This window comes from Misgurnus anguillicaudatus, chromosome 22 (genome assembly GCF_027580225.2).
Source record: "Misgurnus anguillicaudatus chromosome 22, ASM2758022v2, whole genome shotgun sequence".
NCBI classification, from domain to species: Eukaryota; Metazoa; Chordata; class Actinopteri; order Cypriniformes; family Cobitidae; genus Misgurnus; species Misgurnus anguillicaudatus.
The window spans coordinates 38,250,116-38,267,447 of record NC_073358.2 but is presented as its reverse complement, the minus strand read 5'-3'; the positions used below and the strand labels follow the sequence as shown (position 1 = coordinate 38,267,447).

General features: G+C 36.5%; 1 protein-coding gene across 2 annotated transcripts; it reads left to right on the top strand.

Annotated features, from left to right (window-relative positions):
* The first annotated feature begins 2,077 nt into the window (after positions 1 to 2,077).
* ctdnep1a (CTD nuclear envelope phosphatase 1a) lies at positions 2,078 to 14,576 on the top strand. Of its 2 annotated transcripts, none has more exons than XM_055198986.2 (8): positions 2,078 to 2,750; positions 7,518 to 7,584; positions 7,746 to 7,864; positions 8,118 to 8,189; positions 8,357 to 8,473; positions 8,653 to 8,764; positions 11,415 to 11,499; positions 12,386 to 13,265. In XM_055198986.2, the coding sequence occupies exons 1-8, from the start codon at positions 2,646 to 2,648 to the stop codon at positions 12,387 to 12,389; spliced, it is 681 nt and encodes a 226-aa protein (XP_055054961.1). In that variant the 5' UTR covers positions 2,078 to 2,645; the 3' UTR covers positions 12,390 to 13,265. The 2 variants fall into 2 exon arrangements, with proteins under 2 accessions (XP_055054961.1, XP_055054960.1); XM_055198985.2 differs by lacking the exon at positions 12,386 to 13,265 and adding an exon at positions 14,297 to 14,576 and having other exon boundaries at positions 2,094 to 2,750.
* The last annotated feature ends 2,756 nt before the right edge of the window (positions 14,577 to 17,332 follow it).

Here is a 17,332-nt window from a genome sequence, read left to right as displayed (position 1 = left end):
AAAAATCTGTTTAAAAACTTGTTTATTTCAATGCACATAGTGTATTTATGTTAATTTTATGCAATAAAAAATTACATTTGTGCCATTTTTATAAAAGTTAAGACTGAATGGACCTGAAAATGTCAAATGGTGTAACCGCCAATTGCGCGAAAGAATGAGAAATATTAAATATTTTATCCAACTTGATGGCATGTAAGTGTAATCATCAAAAAATATATATATTTTAAAATATCATTTTATTAGTTTTTTCTAAATGTAAATTTTAATGCGTTTTTGTAATATTTGTCCTGACATATGCTGAAAACAGCTCTGTTTTCTAAATAATCTTCGACAAATGATGTAAAAATGTATAAAAATCATATTACACAAGATTATTATATTTAATTTCACATTTTTTTATTAATATATTTATATTTTCATAAAAAAATACTAGTTACACCAATTGACACAAACTGGTTACACCACATTGACATTTTTGCAATTATTCCCCAAATATTCCTTCAAAATGAAATAAAACCAGAAATTTTGGTCCACAAAAAAGAGAATGCATGCAAGTAATCTGCGAATTTATTTAGAAATGTTAACCCTTTTGCATTTAATTGAACCATACTGACACAAAATAATTAACGTCACGTCATCGACCCAATATAAGGATAATAAGTGAAATGCAGCATAAATGTTTATGCTCTCAAATCCGAATTTCAGTCATTCCTCGTTTGCTTTTAATAAATTCGGATCCTTAGATCCTTCAAAGGGAAACTATGCACATTGTTTTAGAAAGCACCATGAACATAACAGAGAAACACTGCATTAGTGCAGTACAGTAAACTTATGGCTATAACCAATTAAATTCAAATTTTTTCAATTCAATTTTATTTATATAAAGCGCTTTTCACAATTGTTAATTGTTTCAAAGCAGCTTTACATGAATAGATGTAGGGGAAACACAGAATAATAGATAATATAAGAAGTAGTAGAATATAGCGGCTAAGAATAAACCGTACAAGCGAGCATAGTAATAATGTAACGTATACAGTAAAGTGCTAAGTTAAGCCAATGTTGGCTGACTCTCCCGAGGATGAATAAAACCCCTAGGAGAAAAACCCTGTGGAAAACCTCCTAGGAGGAGAAAAACCCTTGAGAGAGACCAAGTAAACCAAGTAAATTTTTTCACTGGGTCTCAAATGTAGCATTCTGCTTTCAGTAGCACATTTACCTATCATATCACTTAGATTCTTTTTCTTCACAAAACAAGCAATTATTTGTGGTCCACACACAAAGCCCAAAATTCTAAAATAAAGGATGAATCTCGGTGTATTGCTTTAGTAACAGATAAAAGCACAAAAAGCATCAATAATCACAACCTATTCAATGAAGCATGTTCCATCTAGTTCAAAACCTGTAAGGTCAACAAAATGACATTATACAATAAAACACTCTAATTTAAATAATGATTATCTTCTGGTGGGTGGGGCATTTGGGATGGAAAGACAGTTGTCGTACTAGTCTGGACTTGTCTTGGTCTCTGACCTTTTTTAAGGTATCCGTCTTGACCGCATTTGTACTTGGCCTTGTCTTGCTCTCAGACTAAGAGGATTCTGGATTTTATTTTAAGACCGCTCAAGTCCACAACCGTGGGGCATCACTAGTGCATTGTCATATTTATTTGTTAATAATAATGTGAGTGAATGTAACATTTCCTGCTTCGATTGCAAACAACAATTTGCTTATTTATAATTCTTCTTCTTATGTTACCATTAGGCTGGTTAATAAACTAATTGGGAATTGTGTCCTAAAATGCCCTGTCTTGATCTTGGTCTCAAACCTTAATGCATTGGTTTTGTCTAGGTTTAGACACACTCTGGTCTTGGTGGTTTAGGTGGTCTTGACTACAACACTAAAAACCCTATACCTCACATCCCAATGTCTATCTGAACTGTCTGACATATATAAGGGAATCAATAAAAGTTTCTTTTGTGTTTTATCCTGTTTATTTTATCTTTTGTGACCTTCTGCTACGCAAAAAGAAATCCACATATAAGTAGTTCACAATCATACAGTTTTGAATAACACCCCTATCTAATTTTTCTTATAACAGCGTCTTCCTCTTTTGACCCAGCTTTATTGAGACCACGTTTGTTGTTTCTCGGAAGTGACGAAACCAGAGTATTGATGGCGGCTCACAGTTTGCTCCCGGATATGTACTGCAACACATTTGATGGGGTCTGATCGGACTTTTTGCATACATGGCCAGTTATCCAAGGTCTCGAGATTAACGTCGAAACTGCACAAGAGCCGTGAATCCAAACAGGAACAATTTGTTGACTGATCCAGGGCTAGCTAGCCTCTGATCGCAACGGGTTGTTTGTGTGCGTGGCTGCACATTTTAGGACAGCGGGGGGAAAAATCGACGTTAGACATTTTAATGTGATTTTGTGCCACTGTCTGGCTAGCGTATCGGATTCCTTGTTTGCCAGTTTCTCCTGTCTGACTAACGCCGCTTGCGTTACTTCAGAAAGCAGAGGGAAGTGGTTAGCCGACCTGATTAGCTGTAACCGTAGTAGTTCAAGCTCGTCTGAAGTCAGTGGTCTCAAGTGGATGGTTTGAGTCTTTTCTATGTTTCACCGTTGCCCTCAGCTGTCAGCATGTTGAAAACACGTCAGTGTTTACTGGGGATCCGCACTTTCCTTGGAGTCACGTCCAGAATATGGAGTTTCATCTTATACATCCTCCGGAAACATCTACGGACGGTAAGAGTAACGTCTCTGTTTGCTTGTACGTTGTGATCCATAATTTGTTAAAATACTCATGTATGGTTCGTTTATTAGAGTCATATGTCTTCAAGATACTCCATAAAAGTTTACAAGCTTGTTGTTAAGTCAGTAACATTTAGTACCAGTCCTTTTGTCAATTTTAAACTGTTTACTGTTCAGCTGTTTGCTAGTGTTTGATTTTATGTAGATACTAGAATGTATTCACTTATGCAGTCATCACTTATGTAAATGTTATGGTTTACTGTGTACCTAGTATAGCACTGAGGTTTGTGTAATATAAACAAGTATGATTTAGTTGTTAATCAGTCATATTACATAGATTTAGCTAACATTCATTATTAAACCTTGTCACAGTGATGAATGTACTTGCTTCAACTGCTCTACTGTAACTCCAGTGTTTTTTATGATGCTTTGTTTGCTTTAACTATTTTGGACTCTGGACCCCCCTGATACATGTTTAGCCTGTTTTGATGTAAACTGAACCTAAAGTATCAAAGTACAATACACTTACAAATATAATTGCCTGTTTTAAAAGATGATTTCTGAAAGATTCATTATTAGCACTATTAAGATTGATGCTGTAAGGCAAGTTACCAAGTTCATTGTCATTCTTGTTCCTACTAGTTACTGCCATTTTAGTCTTTAATCTAGTTTTAATGTATTCACACACACTTTAAATTATTATAATCTACATGCACATAAATAGGAAAAGTAAAAACGTTTTTTACCTTGGTTCATTTGCCTGAGACTTCTGTGACATGTTTTGACAGCTGGGGGAGGGGCTATTAATAGTTCCCAACACTACTGGGAACGAGTTTTACACCATGACCACAATAATGACCAAAACGAAGAAATGTTAGAAAGCGAGATTAATTATGAAATTTATGAGTGTACCCATGTCGTAAATAAGAATTTAGTGGAGCTTTAAGGAAACGTAAGCTGAAATGCTTTGAATATTTGCATTGAATATTTGGAACAATTAACCTGTATGCTACATATTTTGGAATTGACATGGTTAAAATTGTTCCCTTTTTGTATGCTATATTAAATAACTATATTATAAAAAGATTCTGATTGGTCAATAGCTGTGTTTTATTTATGACCGCTGCACCCAACAATTTTGTGTATCACTGCACAGCACTATTTTTCCCAGCGGAAGGAAGGCTTTTGGTCATTTTACTTCATGAAAGTTGCGTTGATGCTTATTTTTTGCTTTTAATATTTGTTTTGTGTTGTAACCATTTTATAAAAGCAGTAACGCTTCATTCACACTGGGCATCAGCGTTAACGCTTGATGGAGGGCATGTCTGAAGCTTGGCCCTGCACGTGATCGTCATAGTGATAACTGCCAATCACAGTGGACTGCAACACAACACAAAAAGGCGGCTTTTGTTTTGACAACTTATGAATGCTGGTTTGGTTGCGTTAGCAATTGTAGCTAGTGTTACCCACCGCAATGATTATTCTTTCCTCTATTTTTATGCTTCTCTGTTATCCGGTCTTGCATAAACGTAAAGGATAATTCCGGTATTTAACACTTTGAGTCTCATTTCTGGTTTGTTTTGGATGAACTACAGTGACGGACACTGACATTTTGACAATGGGTCATGTCTTGACTTTTTGACTCGTTTAGAAGCGTCTCTTGACTGCTTCAGAATGGAAGTCAATGACCATGCACAAACATGTCATTAAAACAACACTTAACGTTCATTTTCAAAACTGTACTACTCACCGAGTGGTTTGTGGTGTTCGTTGATGATTAAAAACAAATATATTGGCGCAATGTATGATTTCAATCCGTGTTATTTGCTGTAGTGGAACTATTTCTTTCAGATACCTCACAATGGCGTATATATATATTATATATACCATTGTAGTATCTAAACTGCCGTATATACCATTGTAGTGTCTAAACTGCCGCAAATCACACAAGAAGAAGAAGAACACACTCCCGACCACTTGATGGCGACAACCACTTTGCCATACAAGTACGCTCGGTGTCTAGCGTATAGACAGTCACAATTGAGCTCAACTTCAAACCTAAGGCTGGTCACTGAGCCATCAAATATGGGAAAAATTTATTTAAACCGAGCAAAAAAACTACAACCACATGTAAACAGACCCCTTTTCCGTTTCCAGCGGCGGAGTGATATATCGGCGAGCAATGAGTCTTCCAAGAGAAGTCAATGGAACTTTACAAAATGCCAAATAAAACACGACAGAAACTGTATTTCGCTAAACTACTTGTTTTTGGTTATCAACGAACACCGCGGACCGCTCGGTGAGTGGCGCAGTTTTGAAGGTGAACGTTGGGTGTTGTTTTGGTGGCGTGTTTGTGCATGGCCCTTGACCTCCATTCTGGAGCAGTCAAGAGACGCTTCTAAACGAGTCAAAAAGTCAAGACACGACCCATTGTTAAAATTTCAGTGTCCATTATTGTAGTTCATCCAAAACAAACCAGAAATGAGACTCAAAGTGTTAAATACCAGAATTATCCTTTAATTGGCTGCCATCTGCACTAGGTTATTTGCATAAGGTGATCTGATTGGTTTACGCCTGCATTAGCACATGAAAGTTGAGAAATTTTGACGTGAGTGACGCGACGCCGACGGATCTACAATTAAGTTCCGCAATGTATGACGTCACCCATTCAAAGCACATGAGATGCGTTAATGCTTATGCCCTGTGTGAATACTGTATCGTGAATAAAGGGCCGGTCACACTAGACTTTTTTTTCCATTCACTTCCATTTATATGCATGCGAATGAGTTATGGTGTGTTCACACCAGACGCGGAAGAGGCGACAAGCGTGAGAGATTTACATGTTAAGTCTGCGGCACGGTAAGGGAATTGAGCGTTGCCACATGGTTCCCTTTCGCAGGAATTAAAAGGATCTTGTTTGGAAGAAAGTGAAGTGAGGAGGTCGATCAATCTGATAAGTTTACTCAATTTGAGCTATATAAGCCCCTCCCATGATGCAAATTTACACATGAATGTCTCGAATGACTAATTTCACGCGCTAATAAAGCAAGTAAACTCAAACTGTTCAAGCGTCCAACTACGCGCGAATAGCGCATTTTGGCTGCCTCTTTCGTGAATGGTGTGAATGCACAGTCAGACTGGAAATGCAAGCTCATGCAATGATATTTTGCGGGTCACTGCGTAGCAAAATTCAAGTCTGCTGAACTCTGACATGCGAATTCATATAACGTGGAGTATTGTGACCTTTCTCTCTACTGAAAAGCACAAATGGACAAAGCCAAAGATTACTCCCCGCAGCAATGCCGGACAAATACTCGCATGCTCAAAGTCTAGTGTGACCACAGCTTAATTCACAGGTTTGTGCTTCGTGTCATGCCTTGCAAGCCTTTCAGCTGTGGTAGTTCTCCCAAAAAAGAAAATTCTGTCTTCATTTACTCACTCTCCAAGTTGTTACAAACCTGTATAAATTTCTTTGTTCTGATGAACATGAAGGAAGATATTTTGACAAATGTTTGTAACCAAACCATTCGTGAGCCCCATTTACTTCCAGAGTAGGATAAATAATACCATGGAAGTGAATGGGGCTCACAAACTGTTTGATTACGAATATTCCTAAAAAATTCTTCATTCGTGTCCGAAGAAATTTATACAGGTTTGTAACAACAAAAGAGTGAGTAAATGATAACAGAATTTTCATTTTTGGGTGAAGTATTTATTTAATTTTATAATACAGCACAGCCTTAAAGGGATAGTTCACTTTAAAATAAAAAATTTGTCATCATTTACTCATCCTCATGTTTATCTAAACCTTTATGAATTTATTTTTTCTGATGAACACAAAAGAAGATATTTTGAGAAATTATGGTAAACACACAGCAGATAGTGACCATTGACTTTTATAGTCGGAATAAAAAAATATGATGGAATTTAGTGGGTACCGTCAACTTTGTGCTTACCATCATTTATCAAAATATTTTCTTCATCACTATCACAATACTTCCAACATATTTTTTCCTACTATGGAAGTCAATGGTCACTGCTGTGTGTTTGCCATCATTTTTTTTTTAAATATCTTCATTTTAAAAGCCTATGTACACTCTAAAAACAAACGGTGCTATATAGCACCAAAAGTGGTTCTTTGCTCGTAATCATAAGAAGAACCGTTTTTGGTGCCATATAGCACCAGTGAAGCACCTGTGTAGAACCATATGTGGTGCTACATGGACCCTATTTGGTTCTACACAGGTGCAACACAGGTGCTTCACTGGTGCTATATGGCACTAAAAATAGTTCTTCTATGATTACGAGCACCGTTTGTTTTTAGAGTGTAGAGAATTGATAAAGCTGATAAGAATTTAATTCATACATGTTTCATGCAATTTCCTTTTGTTTTTGTGAGATAATTTAGGATGGGTGGGGGTAATGGAAGTGTGCTGGTTATTTAAGCATTTTTATTCATTCAACTTCATTAAGGTAAAAATACGCAGATTGTGATCATGTTTGCCATGTATGTCTTGCATTTATTGTAACTTGAGTCTGCTTAATTAAAAATATTTATAAAAATGTATCATGTGTTTGCACATTCAAGGCCAGTTTATTACTTGCCTTGCATGTACATGCTGAGAAGTTTAAGGAAGTATTTTATTGAACTATATTTTGTAACACTATACTTTTAATTCATTATCAATGTAATGAACAAGCCCTGGGCCCTACATTATTGTTTTTTGTGCATCAATATCTCCTCTCTTCTGTTTTCTACAGATAATCCAGTACCAAACAGTGCGTTATGACACATTACCTCTCTCCCCTGTTTCCAGAAACAGACTTAGTAAGTTTGCATTTGTGACATATATTTGTCATACAAAACGTTTAATTGTAGGAAACAGACCTCAGTAGACGCAAGTTTAAATTGTGGTTAAAGTTCAGTGCAAGTCAGTCTGGATGATGAGTTGACCAAGAATAATAAGTTCACTGTCTGTGTTGCTTTAGATGCAGTGAAAAGAAAAATCTTAGTGTTGGATCTAGATGAGACTTTGATTCACTCTCACCACGATGGCGTCCTTAGACCAACAGTGAGGCCTGGAACGCCTCCAGACTTTATCCTGAAGGTACACACACCTAAAAACAAAAAAACAGTGCTTGGTGATGTCATCAAAAAAAGAAAAGTTGTTTAAGAGGCAAAGCAAGTCATTACACTGTGATGCAAGGTTACAAATGATTGCTACAAAACCTTTTCTTCTTTGAAATAATCTACAATGATGAATTATGTACCGTAAGACCAGGAAGTTCTGTTAACAAATTAATCGGGATCCATTATGTTTTTATGATAATTAAAAGTGTTTTTTCTTTCACCTCACACAGGTGGTAATAGACAAACACCCTGTCAGGTTTTTTGTCCATAAAAGGCCACATGTCGATTTCTTTTTAGAAGTGGTTAGTGAACTCTCTCTGTTGTCATATAGCGACATTATTTACAAGCAAAGCAATTTCATTTACCACTTAATCAAATTTTGCCATTTTACTTGCTATACACACTAGTTTATCATTTTGCCTAATCTGCTAATACATATGTGTTGTGTCTTCTTGTTTGTGTATGTTAGGTTAGTCAGTGGTATGAGTTGGTAGTGTTTACAGCTAGTATGGAGATATATGGAGCAGCTGTATCAGATAAGCTTGATAACAACAGGGGTATCCTTAAAAGAAGATACTACAGACAGGTAAACTTCACTGCTTTACCATTAGGTATTACTTAGGATTTTTTTTAATCAAAGCTTACTTTTAACATATACTTGTTGTATGAACTCATCTAAGGAATCATGTATAATATCAATTCTCTATCTGTATTTGTCGTGTTATTCTAAACACCAGCATTCCTTTATCTTTTACACTTTTTCAGCACTGCACTTTGGATCTAGGGAGCTACATAAAAGATCTGTCTGTAGTACACAATGATCTCTCCAGTATAGTTATTCTGGACAACTCGCCTGGAGCTTATCGAAGTCACCCAGGTAAGATATGATGCATCTGATAATGTAGTATTAATACATGCTGATGTCTAAATTTCAAGTTAAAACCATAAACTGTGATTTGTATGAATACTTGTTAGTCAGCTGTGTTTAAACAGACAAACGCTCATTGTGTCTACCTAAAAACAAATCCGGTGCATTTTTATGTGTAATTATAATATGTAATAGGAATGCATTTTTTGATCCACCTCAGATGGACGATTTGCCTTCAAGTTAGATTGTCCTATCGTCAGCTGTGAGATCGCCGATACACAATAGTATCAGGGGGCGGGGCAATAGTTTACTTATTTATTTGTTTTTTCTTAACTCATTTATGACAAACCACTGGATTGGTGGACAAAAAACAAAAGCTGGTTTACAAAAGCATTTTTTTTTTGCCTATATAGCTCATTTTGCCCTTCATGACAACTGTGAGGGGGGTGAATTTTTTTTGTGAGGGGGGTGAATTTTTTTTGTAAGTCATCCGTTTCAATTATATAAAGCCCAGAGTCGTATAATAAGAGAGTTACGAAACGCTTTGATCTCGCCGGCGCGCGGTCACGTGATTCATGTAACTTTCTACTGTTCCAAACCAAGCAGGGCTGTCAATCTGTTTGCATAAGTTTTCAGCTATTTTAGGTAAATATTAGCTTGTAATGTGAATTGATTACTATACTTACTATGTGTTTAACGGTTTTTTACTAGGGAGTGATGGAAATACAGTAAATCAGTTAATAAAGATAAACAGTTAATGGTGACCCAAAGATAACTGTGGTTATCTATAGCAACTACAGCAACACAGTTTATCTTTTATTTTTGTAGCAAAAATATGGCTATATAAATGGCTATCAATCTGCTAAAAACATAATTCCTATACTTTTACTATATTAAAATCACAAAAAAAGATCGCCAACGTGGTTATTGTGACAGTGAAGCATAACAGAAACACACAAAATTCATATTTAATTGTATTTATAATACACATTAAATGTTAATATAACTATACATGATTTTCGAGGATACATCACTCGTATTACTAACACAATGAAACACATAGCAGCATTGTGAAGCAGTGTGACTTTCTTATAAGGCATTTAGCTTGTCGCTGTTGCCCCCTAGTGTTACTCGTAATATAAAAAAAGATAAGTATAAAGTAGATGGCCACCAGTAATAAAATATTAAACCATTAAATCTATATTATTCACACATTATACACAACTCATTAAAATATAAAAATTTTACTAGTTATTATTAACGATAATCATTACCTACAGCAGAGTTCATAAAATATCACTGTTGACTATATTCATAAAATGTCTGAAAATGTAAAGAGAAACGGTAATTTCATCGATTTACCAGCAGGTGCCATTGAAATGAATATGGGCTTCAGTGCTGCGTTTGTAACTATGCTTCACTCCATGACACGCTGTTACTTCCGCATTCCATTCTTACAACGGACGTCTATGTGAGTGTCGTAACTCTCTTATTATACGACTCTGATAAAGCCTATAAGTTCTGCATAATTAAAGGTGTGGCCACTTGAGTGACGGCTGAACTGCCACTGCTGTCAATAGAATCGAGCTAAGTGGGCGTGGTTTCAGCAACCAGTCACCTCAGCTTCACCCATGCCCCGCCTCTTTACCCATTTTCGGTTATCCGCTAGTGATGCACGATAGCGCACAGCCAAGATGGCGACGGCAGGCACACCTACTTTAAGCTTCAAAAAAGCTTTTCACAAACATGGGCAACGTCACAGACACTGCGTCCATATTTTTTTACAATCTGTGCTGGCAACATTGTCACAACCGCAACTTTCTTAAACATAATGCCATTAATCTGAGCGTGTCATTGATGCCCAGGTGCTCTAAAATTCAATTACTGGTTTTATACCCCTGCACTCATAACAACCTAAGCAAGGAAATGTCTAAGCTGCTCGCATTACAAATTCAGGTGCGAGAAGGAGTCCGCGCACAATATAACCTTTTTTGTGCAAGGAGAACCCCACAAGCTCTCTCACGTGAGGAGAAGCAGGTGTCCAAAAGCGGTTTACACAGGAATGTTAAATTGAAAGGATGATGATGATGATAATAATAATATTTAAAGGATAATTTAAAACTACCATAGAGACAGAGCGCAGCGTGTCATAACCTGAAAACCACACCCACCATCTCCATTGACTTTGTATTGCGAGAGGCTACCTCCTTGTCATTTTTTAGCTTATAACAAAAACTGAATAATGCCTAAAAGTTGCTGTGTGACAATATGTACAGCTAACAAGCCAAAAAACCCAGAAATACGTTTTTATAAGCTGTCGACCCCAAAAAACGAGCGTTTAAAGACACAAAAGTGGAAACAGGCAACTTTTCATAGTACTCCTATTAGTAGAACTGCGTCCACTAGGGGGAAACGTAGTCAGGGTCCACTTTTTTCTCCTTAAAGGCTGGGTTTTACGGCTCGACAGCTTATAAAAACTTAATTGGGTTGGGCGTGGTTTTCAAATTTGCATAACTGCGCTCTGTCTCTATTGGCAAAAATGACAACTATTGTTATGAAGGCTAGCGCTATCGGCCATATGTCTGACTATCGTCGATAGACGAAAGTATTGTCTATTGGCACAATCCTACCACCTCACATATATCTGTTATCTTCACAGACAATGCAATACCTATAAAGTCATGGTTCAGTGACCCAAGTGACACAGCACTTCTTAACCTGCTTCCAATGTTGGATGCATTGAGGTAAGTTCTCTTTAGCTCAGACCACAGCAAACTCTTAGGAGCGGTTTCCTGGAGAGGGCTTAGATTATCCAGGACTAGGCTTTAGTTATATTAGAACATTGCAAAAAAGCAATACTGGTGTGCATACTGAGACAAAACAATGGTACTAATATATGTTAAGATATTTCAGTACAAGATGTTTTTAAATTAAGACCGCTCAAACATGCATTTTAGTCTGAGACTAGGATGAACCCTGTTCGGGAAACCACCCCATATAATTCCCTTGTAGTTGATCATTGTATAACTTAAGGGGACCTATTGCAAAAATTCACTTTAATAATGTGTTAAAACATCAGTATGTGTCCGCAGTGGGTGTAAACAAACAGCCTGTAATAGTAAAAATCCACTCACTCTTTTTTAATAATACGCATAATTCAAAACCTGATTCTGAGATTCTGACACGGATTGAGTTTAAGGTTTTCACACATGACTTTGATTTGTTTAATTCACGTTTTTTTTTTTTGTGCTCTGGTCCGTGTATCGCAAGTTATAGGCCTGGTTTCACAGACAATGCTAAACTAAAACCAGGACTAGGCCTTAGTTAAATTAAGATGTTAAAGCATCTTTTATAAACATGCCTTGGAAAAACATTACTGGTGTGCATCTTGAGAGAAATCAATAGCACTAGCATATTTTAAGATCTGTCAGTGCAAGTTATTTTCAGTTGAGACAGCTCAACGATGCCTTAAGGCTTGTCTGTGAAACAGGGGATCGATAGATAAAAGCATAAAGGTTATGATAAAAGATGAGGGTTCACTCAGTGATTGACAGCACAACGCGACTGTATTCCCTTCCAAGATATACATTATAAGCATAAAACACTTTGGTTTTATCTGTTTCTCTGAAGATGATAAAGAAGATGAGGATTAACGCAGTGCAAGAAAAAGAAAATGACTGACAGCACAACGCAAATGAATTCGCTTCCATCATATACAATATAAGCATAAAACACTTTGGTTGTATCTGTTTCTAAAGATGATGAAGAAGATGAGGATTAACACACAACGCAATGATTGACAGCAAAACGCAACTATATTCCTCTTAAACATATACAATATATACAACATGCTGTGTATGTGATTTTATGTTAAAAATATGATTTTATATCAAATGAATCTTTAGTAAATATTTAGCTAGATTTGTGTTATAGATCAGTTAAACATGCTTCTGTGGTTTCGTCAAAAAAGTTAACTCCTGACAACAGTGTTTGTGAAAGTTAGTTGACTCTATCTGCGTTTCCATTAAAGATTTATTTTCTTAATGTAAACAAAAATTTTTTTTAAATGAGGGTATACCCAATACCCAATGTTATGCAACTAAAATGTAATTTTGTGATCTTGCGATAACTCATTCCAAAAACCATGCCGACGGGGGTGTTCGACATAATAGGCGGCGAGTAGACCGACATGCGGATGACATCAAAATACAGTGAAAGCGACTCAAAAGCATACAGAGCAGTGCACCTCGAATCACTCTTGCTGTATTTTTAGACGGTTACAGACGGTTTCAGCAGTGACAACATTAACAAACGGTTTTCCTAGAATGTAATATAACTTCCGGTAAACGACGAATCAATAACAACAGTCCTTTTATATATTTATATTTATATATACACACAGCGGGCAAAATAAGTATTTGACACATCAGCATTTTTATCAGTAAGGGGATTTCTAAGTGGGCTATTGACACAAAAGTTACACCAGATGTAGCCATCAAGCCAAATATTGAATTCATACAAAGAAATCAGAACATTTGGGTACGTATACAGGTTTGGTCATAATAAATGAGGTGGAATGTCACAGGAAATAAGTATTGAACACATGAAGAGAACAAGGTGCAAAATGGCATAAAAAACAGATCATCACCTGAAATCTGTCAGTTTTGAAAGAGAAACCCTGCCCCCTATCAGTACTAATTGATATCAGCTGCTTTAGTCATAATTGATGGCCTATAAAGGCTTCTCGTTACCCAGGAGTCACACAGGAAAGACTTCATGATGGGTAAAAGCAGAGAACTCTCTAAAGATCTTCGTAATCTTATCAGTGAAAGCATTTTGATGGGAATGGTTATAGGCACATTGCTGTAATTACCAACAAAGGCTTTTCTACAAAGTATTAAACAAAGTGTGTTCAATACTTATTCCGTGTCATTTCACTTTATTTATTATGACTCAACTTGAATACTTAAATGTTCTGGTTTCTTTGTAGGAATTCAGTATTTGGAATACACGATATTCAGTAGCTGACTTGTTGTGTGAGATTCTTTTGTTTTGTTGTGGCTGTTTGCTGCAGCACGAGTTATTGAAACTACTCGCCCTCCTCTGGTAAGCGAGCTGAAAGCAACAGCTCGTTTGCATTTAAAGGGACACACACACAATTGCTCATGCCTAAAAAGGCAATAACATCTATGATTAATTGTATATGGTGTATTTTGAGCTACAACTTCAGATACACACTCTAGGCAGACCGAAGACTTATTTTACATCTTTAAAACTGGGGCACAACAGGTGACCTTTAAAACTTATCTTTGATCATCGAAATGGCATATTTAAACATTCTTTTATTAAAAAAATATAAATAAAATGGTTTAAAATAGTTTGTATGTAACACTACATTAGATAGAATGTAACACTAGTTCCTTAATTTAAAAGGGAATTGAAACCGTTTAACCGTTTATGAAGCTTTTGTTACCCTGAGTATGGTCTGACATTAATTAAATCTAATATTTCAAGTTTTCATTGCTTTTTCTTACATTTCAGGTTTACCTCAGATGTTCGCTCCGTCCTCAGTCGAAACCTCCACCAGCATCGGCTCTGGTGATTGTATTTTGTTTTTACATGACTCTACACGCTCAGTGTTGACCTCTACTTTGCCGGAACTGTCAGCCTCTCATCATTATGTCGACATTCATATGGACTTAAGCTACAGTGATTCATATGGACTCCTCTGAGGAAATGCTAGAAGAAGACATCGGAGGATATAAAGCAGAGACAGAAACATAATGGAGAAGCTATTACAAATAAACTCAAATCAAATGGAGAGGCCTGCATTTCTTTCTTATATTCTTTTGCTTAAAAAATGATGGAAATTCTGCCTTGCAGTTGTTGGATTCGACGTGTGCATGTTGTTTTTCTGTGCGAATAGGGGCGGATGCTTGGGATTTCTGCTTTGCCTGACATTAGGGTAAATCAAGAAATCTGTGAACGGGCTATTACTTCGTCACTTTCCACAGTTCATTAGCACTTAGTTCCTCATTTCTCAATGTTTGTGCATTTTTGTTCAGTATGACCCCAGCAAAAGTGGTCAATTCATCCATTTTCTCGCCCTCGCTCGTGCTCTCTCTCTCTCTCTCTCTCTCTCTCTCTCTCTCTCTCTCTCATCCATTCTCTCAATCTCTTTTTTTGTCTGACATCTCAGGTCTATGTTAAAAGCTGGAGAGCTGTTGACACCATTACTAATAGTATCCTATGGTACAGAAGATCTTTAAGATCACCAGAAGGGAAAACAAAAGTTCATTATTACCATTATTACAGCTTATGGTATTTTCTGTGTTTTCTATTGGGTCATATGTGGAATCCTGGATAAATGAGTAAGGTTTTAACATCTGTTCTAAATACACTTTTTTTAGACACTTTTCAATATGGATACAGCAGTGATAGATGGAGAGACGCTAAGCCACAAAGACTCTATAAAACACAATAAAATGGAGCCTTTCTCAACAACTGACTTGACGTCTCTTTCACTTTTTGGGGGCATTTTACATATCCTGTAAAATTCAGCCATTTTAATAATATAGTACCTTGTAAAGTATTACATTTACGTTTTCCTGGAATTAAACCCATGATCTTTTGCACTGCTAAAGCAAGGCACATTAGGACAGTTAGGTTAAGGATATTCAGATCCTTACCTAATATATTTATTGAGTTGCATTGTGTTCTCTTTGTTTTTTATTTCAAAACACTGAAACTTTGTTTTATATTTGAATGTTATATGTTTTTTATGCTATTTTATGATTTAAATCAGATCATAACACTTACAAATACGTATTTTTTTAGGTAGATCGAGTATTCATGACAGAAGCATTTCAGACTAGTTTTTAGAAACAAATAGTCAGGATGGGTTTGTGAATTATGCCCACAGAAATTTATTTTGCTCATTTCAGGAATAGGTACAGTGTGTTTTCTCTCATTTTTAAAGCAACACTATGTAGTTTCCATGTAAAATTGACTTACAGCTCCCCCATGTGGTTGAAAATCGCAACAGTGCCTGGTATCAGACACTCTTCTGCAAAGCAGGGGGAGGGGCGGGGCTGTGTGCTCTACCCTCCACCGCCACTTTCAGAGTGTGCTTGTAGCAGCTAGGAGGCTGCTCAGGTTGCAGCAACAGTACAATTTGTCCAGTTAAAAGTTGTTCTGTCACTGAAATAATTTTAGAGACATTATTTAAAGGTAAAAAACTACATAGTGTTGCTTTAATGCTTTTTTTTACTAGCCATTTCCTTTTTTTAAGATGCTTATAGGCATACAAAACTTGAATTTCTTAAGACTAACGTTTTCAAAGAGACCTTTTATACCTGAGGTTCTTACCCCTAACCTATCATTTTACTTTATTTAGTCTCTAACCTCATTTCTGGTCTTTTAAATTCCTATACTCACAAGGTTCAATAATGTTCCCATGATCTAATGTGTGTATGTGAGCTGAAAATGAAATTGAGCATTTTAAAGAGCCCCTATTGTCCGATTCACATTTTCTTTGGTGTGTAGGTGTGTATTAGTACATGTTAACGATATGCAAAAGGTACATGCTCCAAAGTAAACGATGACACAAGTTATCTTTTTCAACGTTAATCTCTTGGACTACAACAAACACATGGATTGTAGGCAACAGTTTACTTCCTGGGATTGGTGATGTAGACAAGACCGACATGACATATAATTTCTCCCGCTTGGACTCACAGCCTGTAAGTTAACTCCTGTTAGCATTGCAAATCTTTCAAACATGGTAAGGAGCATCACATTTCCGTCTGATGTCAGAGGTATTCAGACCAATCACAATGTACAGAATCAAATCTGTGCGCTTCAGCAGGAGAGTGAAATCTGGAGCTACAAAAATGTACGGTATGTGGAAAATAATGGGTTTTTTTTAACCAAACCACGCAAACACATTGTATTATACCAAATACGCAAAATAGCGTTGCTACAAAAATGTACGGTATGTGAAAAATAATGTTTTTTTACCGACCACGCAAACACATTGTATTATACCAAATACACAAAATAGCGTTGTTGTTTTTTTTTCTAGCAATTTAGGTGCACTTTAAAGATGTCTACCTAACACATTGTACAAGTTCAGTATTTTACACTTAAAGCCCTTTTTTAAGATTGTTTATGATGAAATAGAACGGTTTTGACTGAAATTTGGACATATGATGCTGGCCCGAGAATTTTTGGGTGTTTGTTGTGGCTGCATAGGTGCACTCGAACAATCCTTCCTAAAATTTTAGCATTCGTTGTAAACTTGTGGACCTATTTTTCCAAACGCCTCACACCCGTATATTCTTCCGTTGAGAGCTTGAATAATAGAGTCTCCAGCCCAGTTGGTGGCGATAATCCGCCTTTGCCAATTGCAAGTATATAAACAAAGTTTCCAGGGCGGAGTAATACCAAAGAGTATAGAAGCACAAGAGAGGAAACTCATTCGTTTTTGGCAACAGTCACTATTGCTTCAGTAGCGCGGCCGCCATTTTGGAATGAAAATTCTCACAGCCAATTCATTCTCAATTCTCAATTTTTGTG

Excerpts from the sequence above, each read along its gene's own strand:
- ctdnep1a (XM_055198985.2), top strand. The coding sequence starts at position 2,646 with ATGTTGAAAACACGTCAGTGTTTACTGGGGATCCGCACTTTCCTTGGA. Across the intron at positions 2,751-7,517 it reads TCCGGAAACATCTACGGACG|ATAATCCAGTACCAAACAGT; the intron begins GTAAGAGTAACG and ends TGTTTTCTACAG. Across the intron at positions 8,765-11,414 it reads AGCTTATCGAAGTCACCCAG|ACAATGCAATACCTATAAAG; the intron begins GTAAGATATGAT and ends TTATCTTCACAG.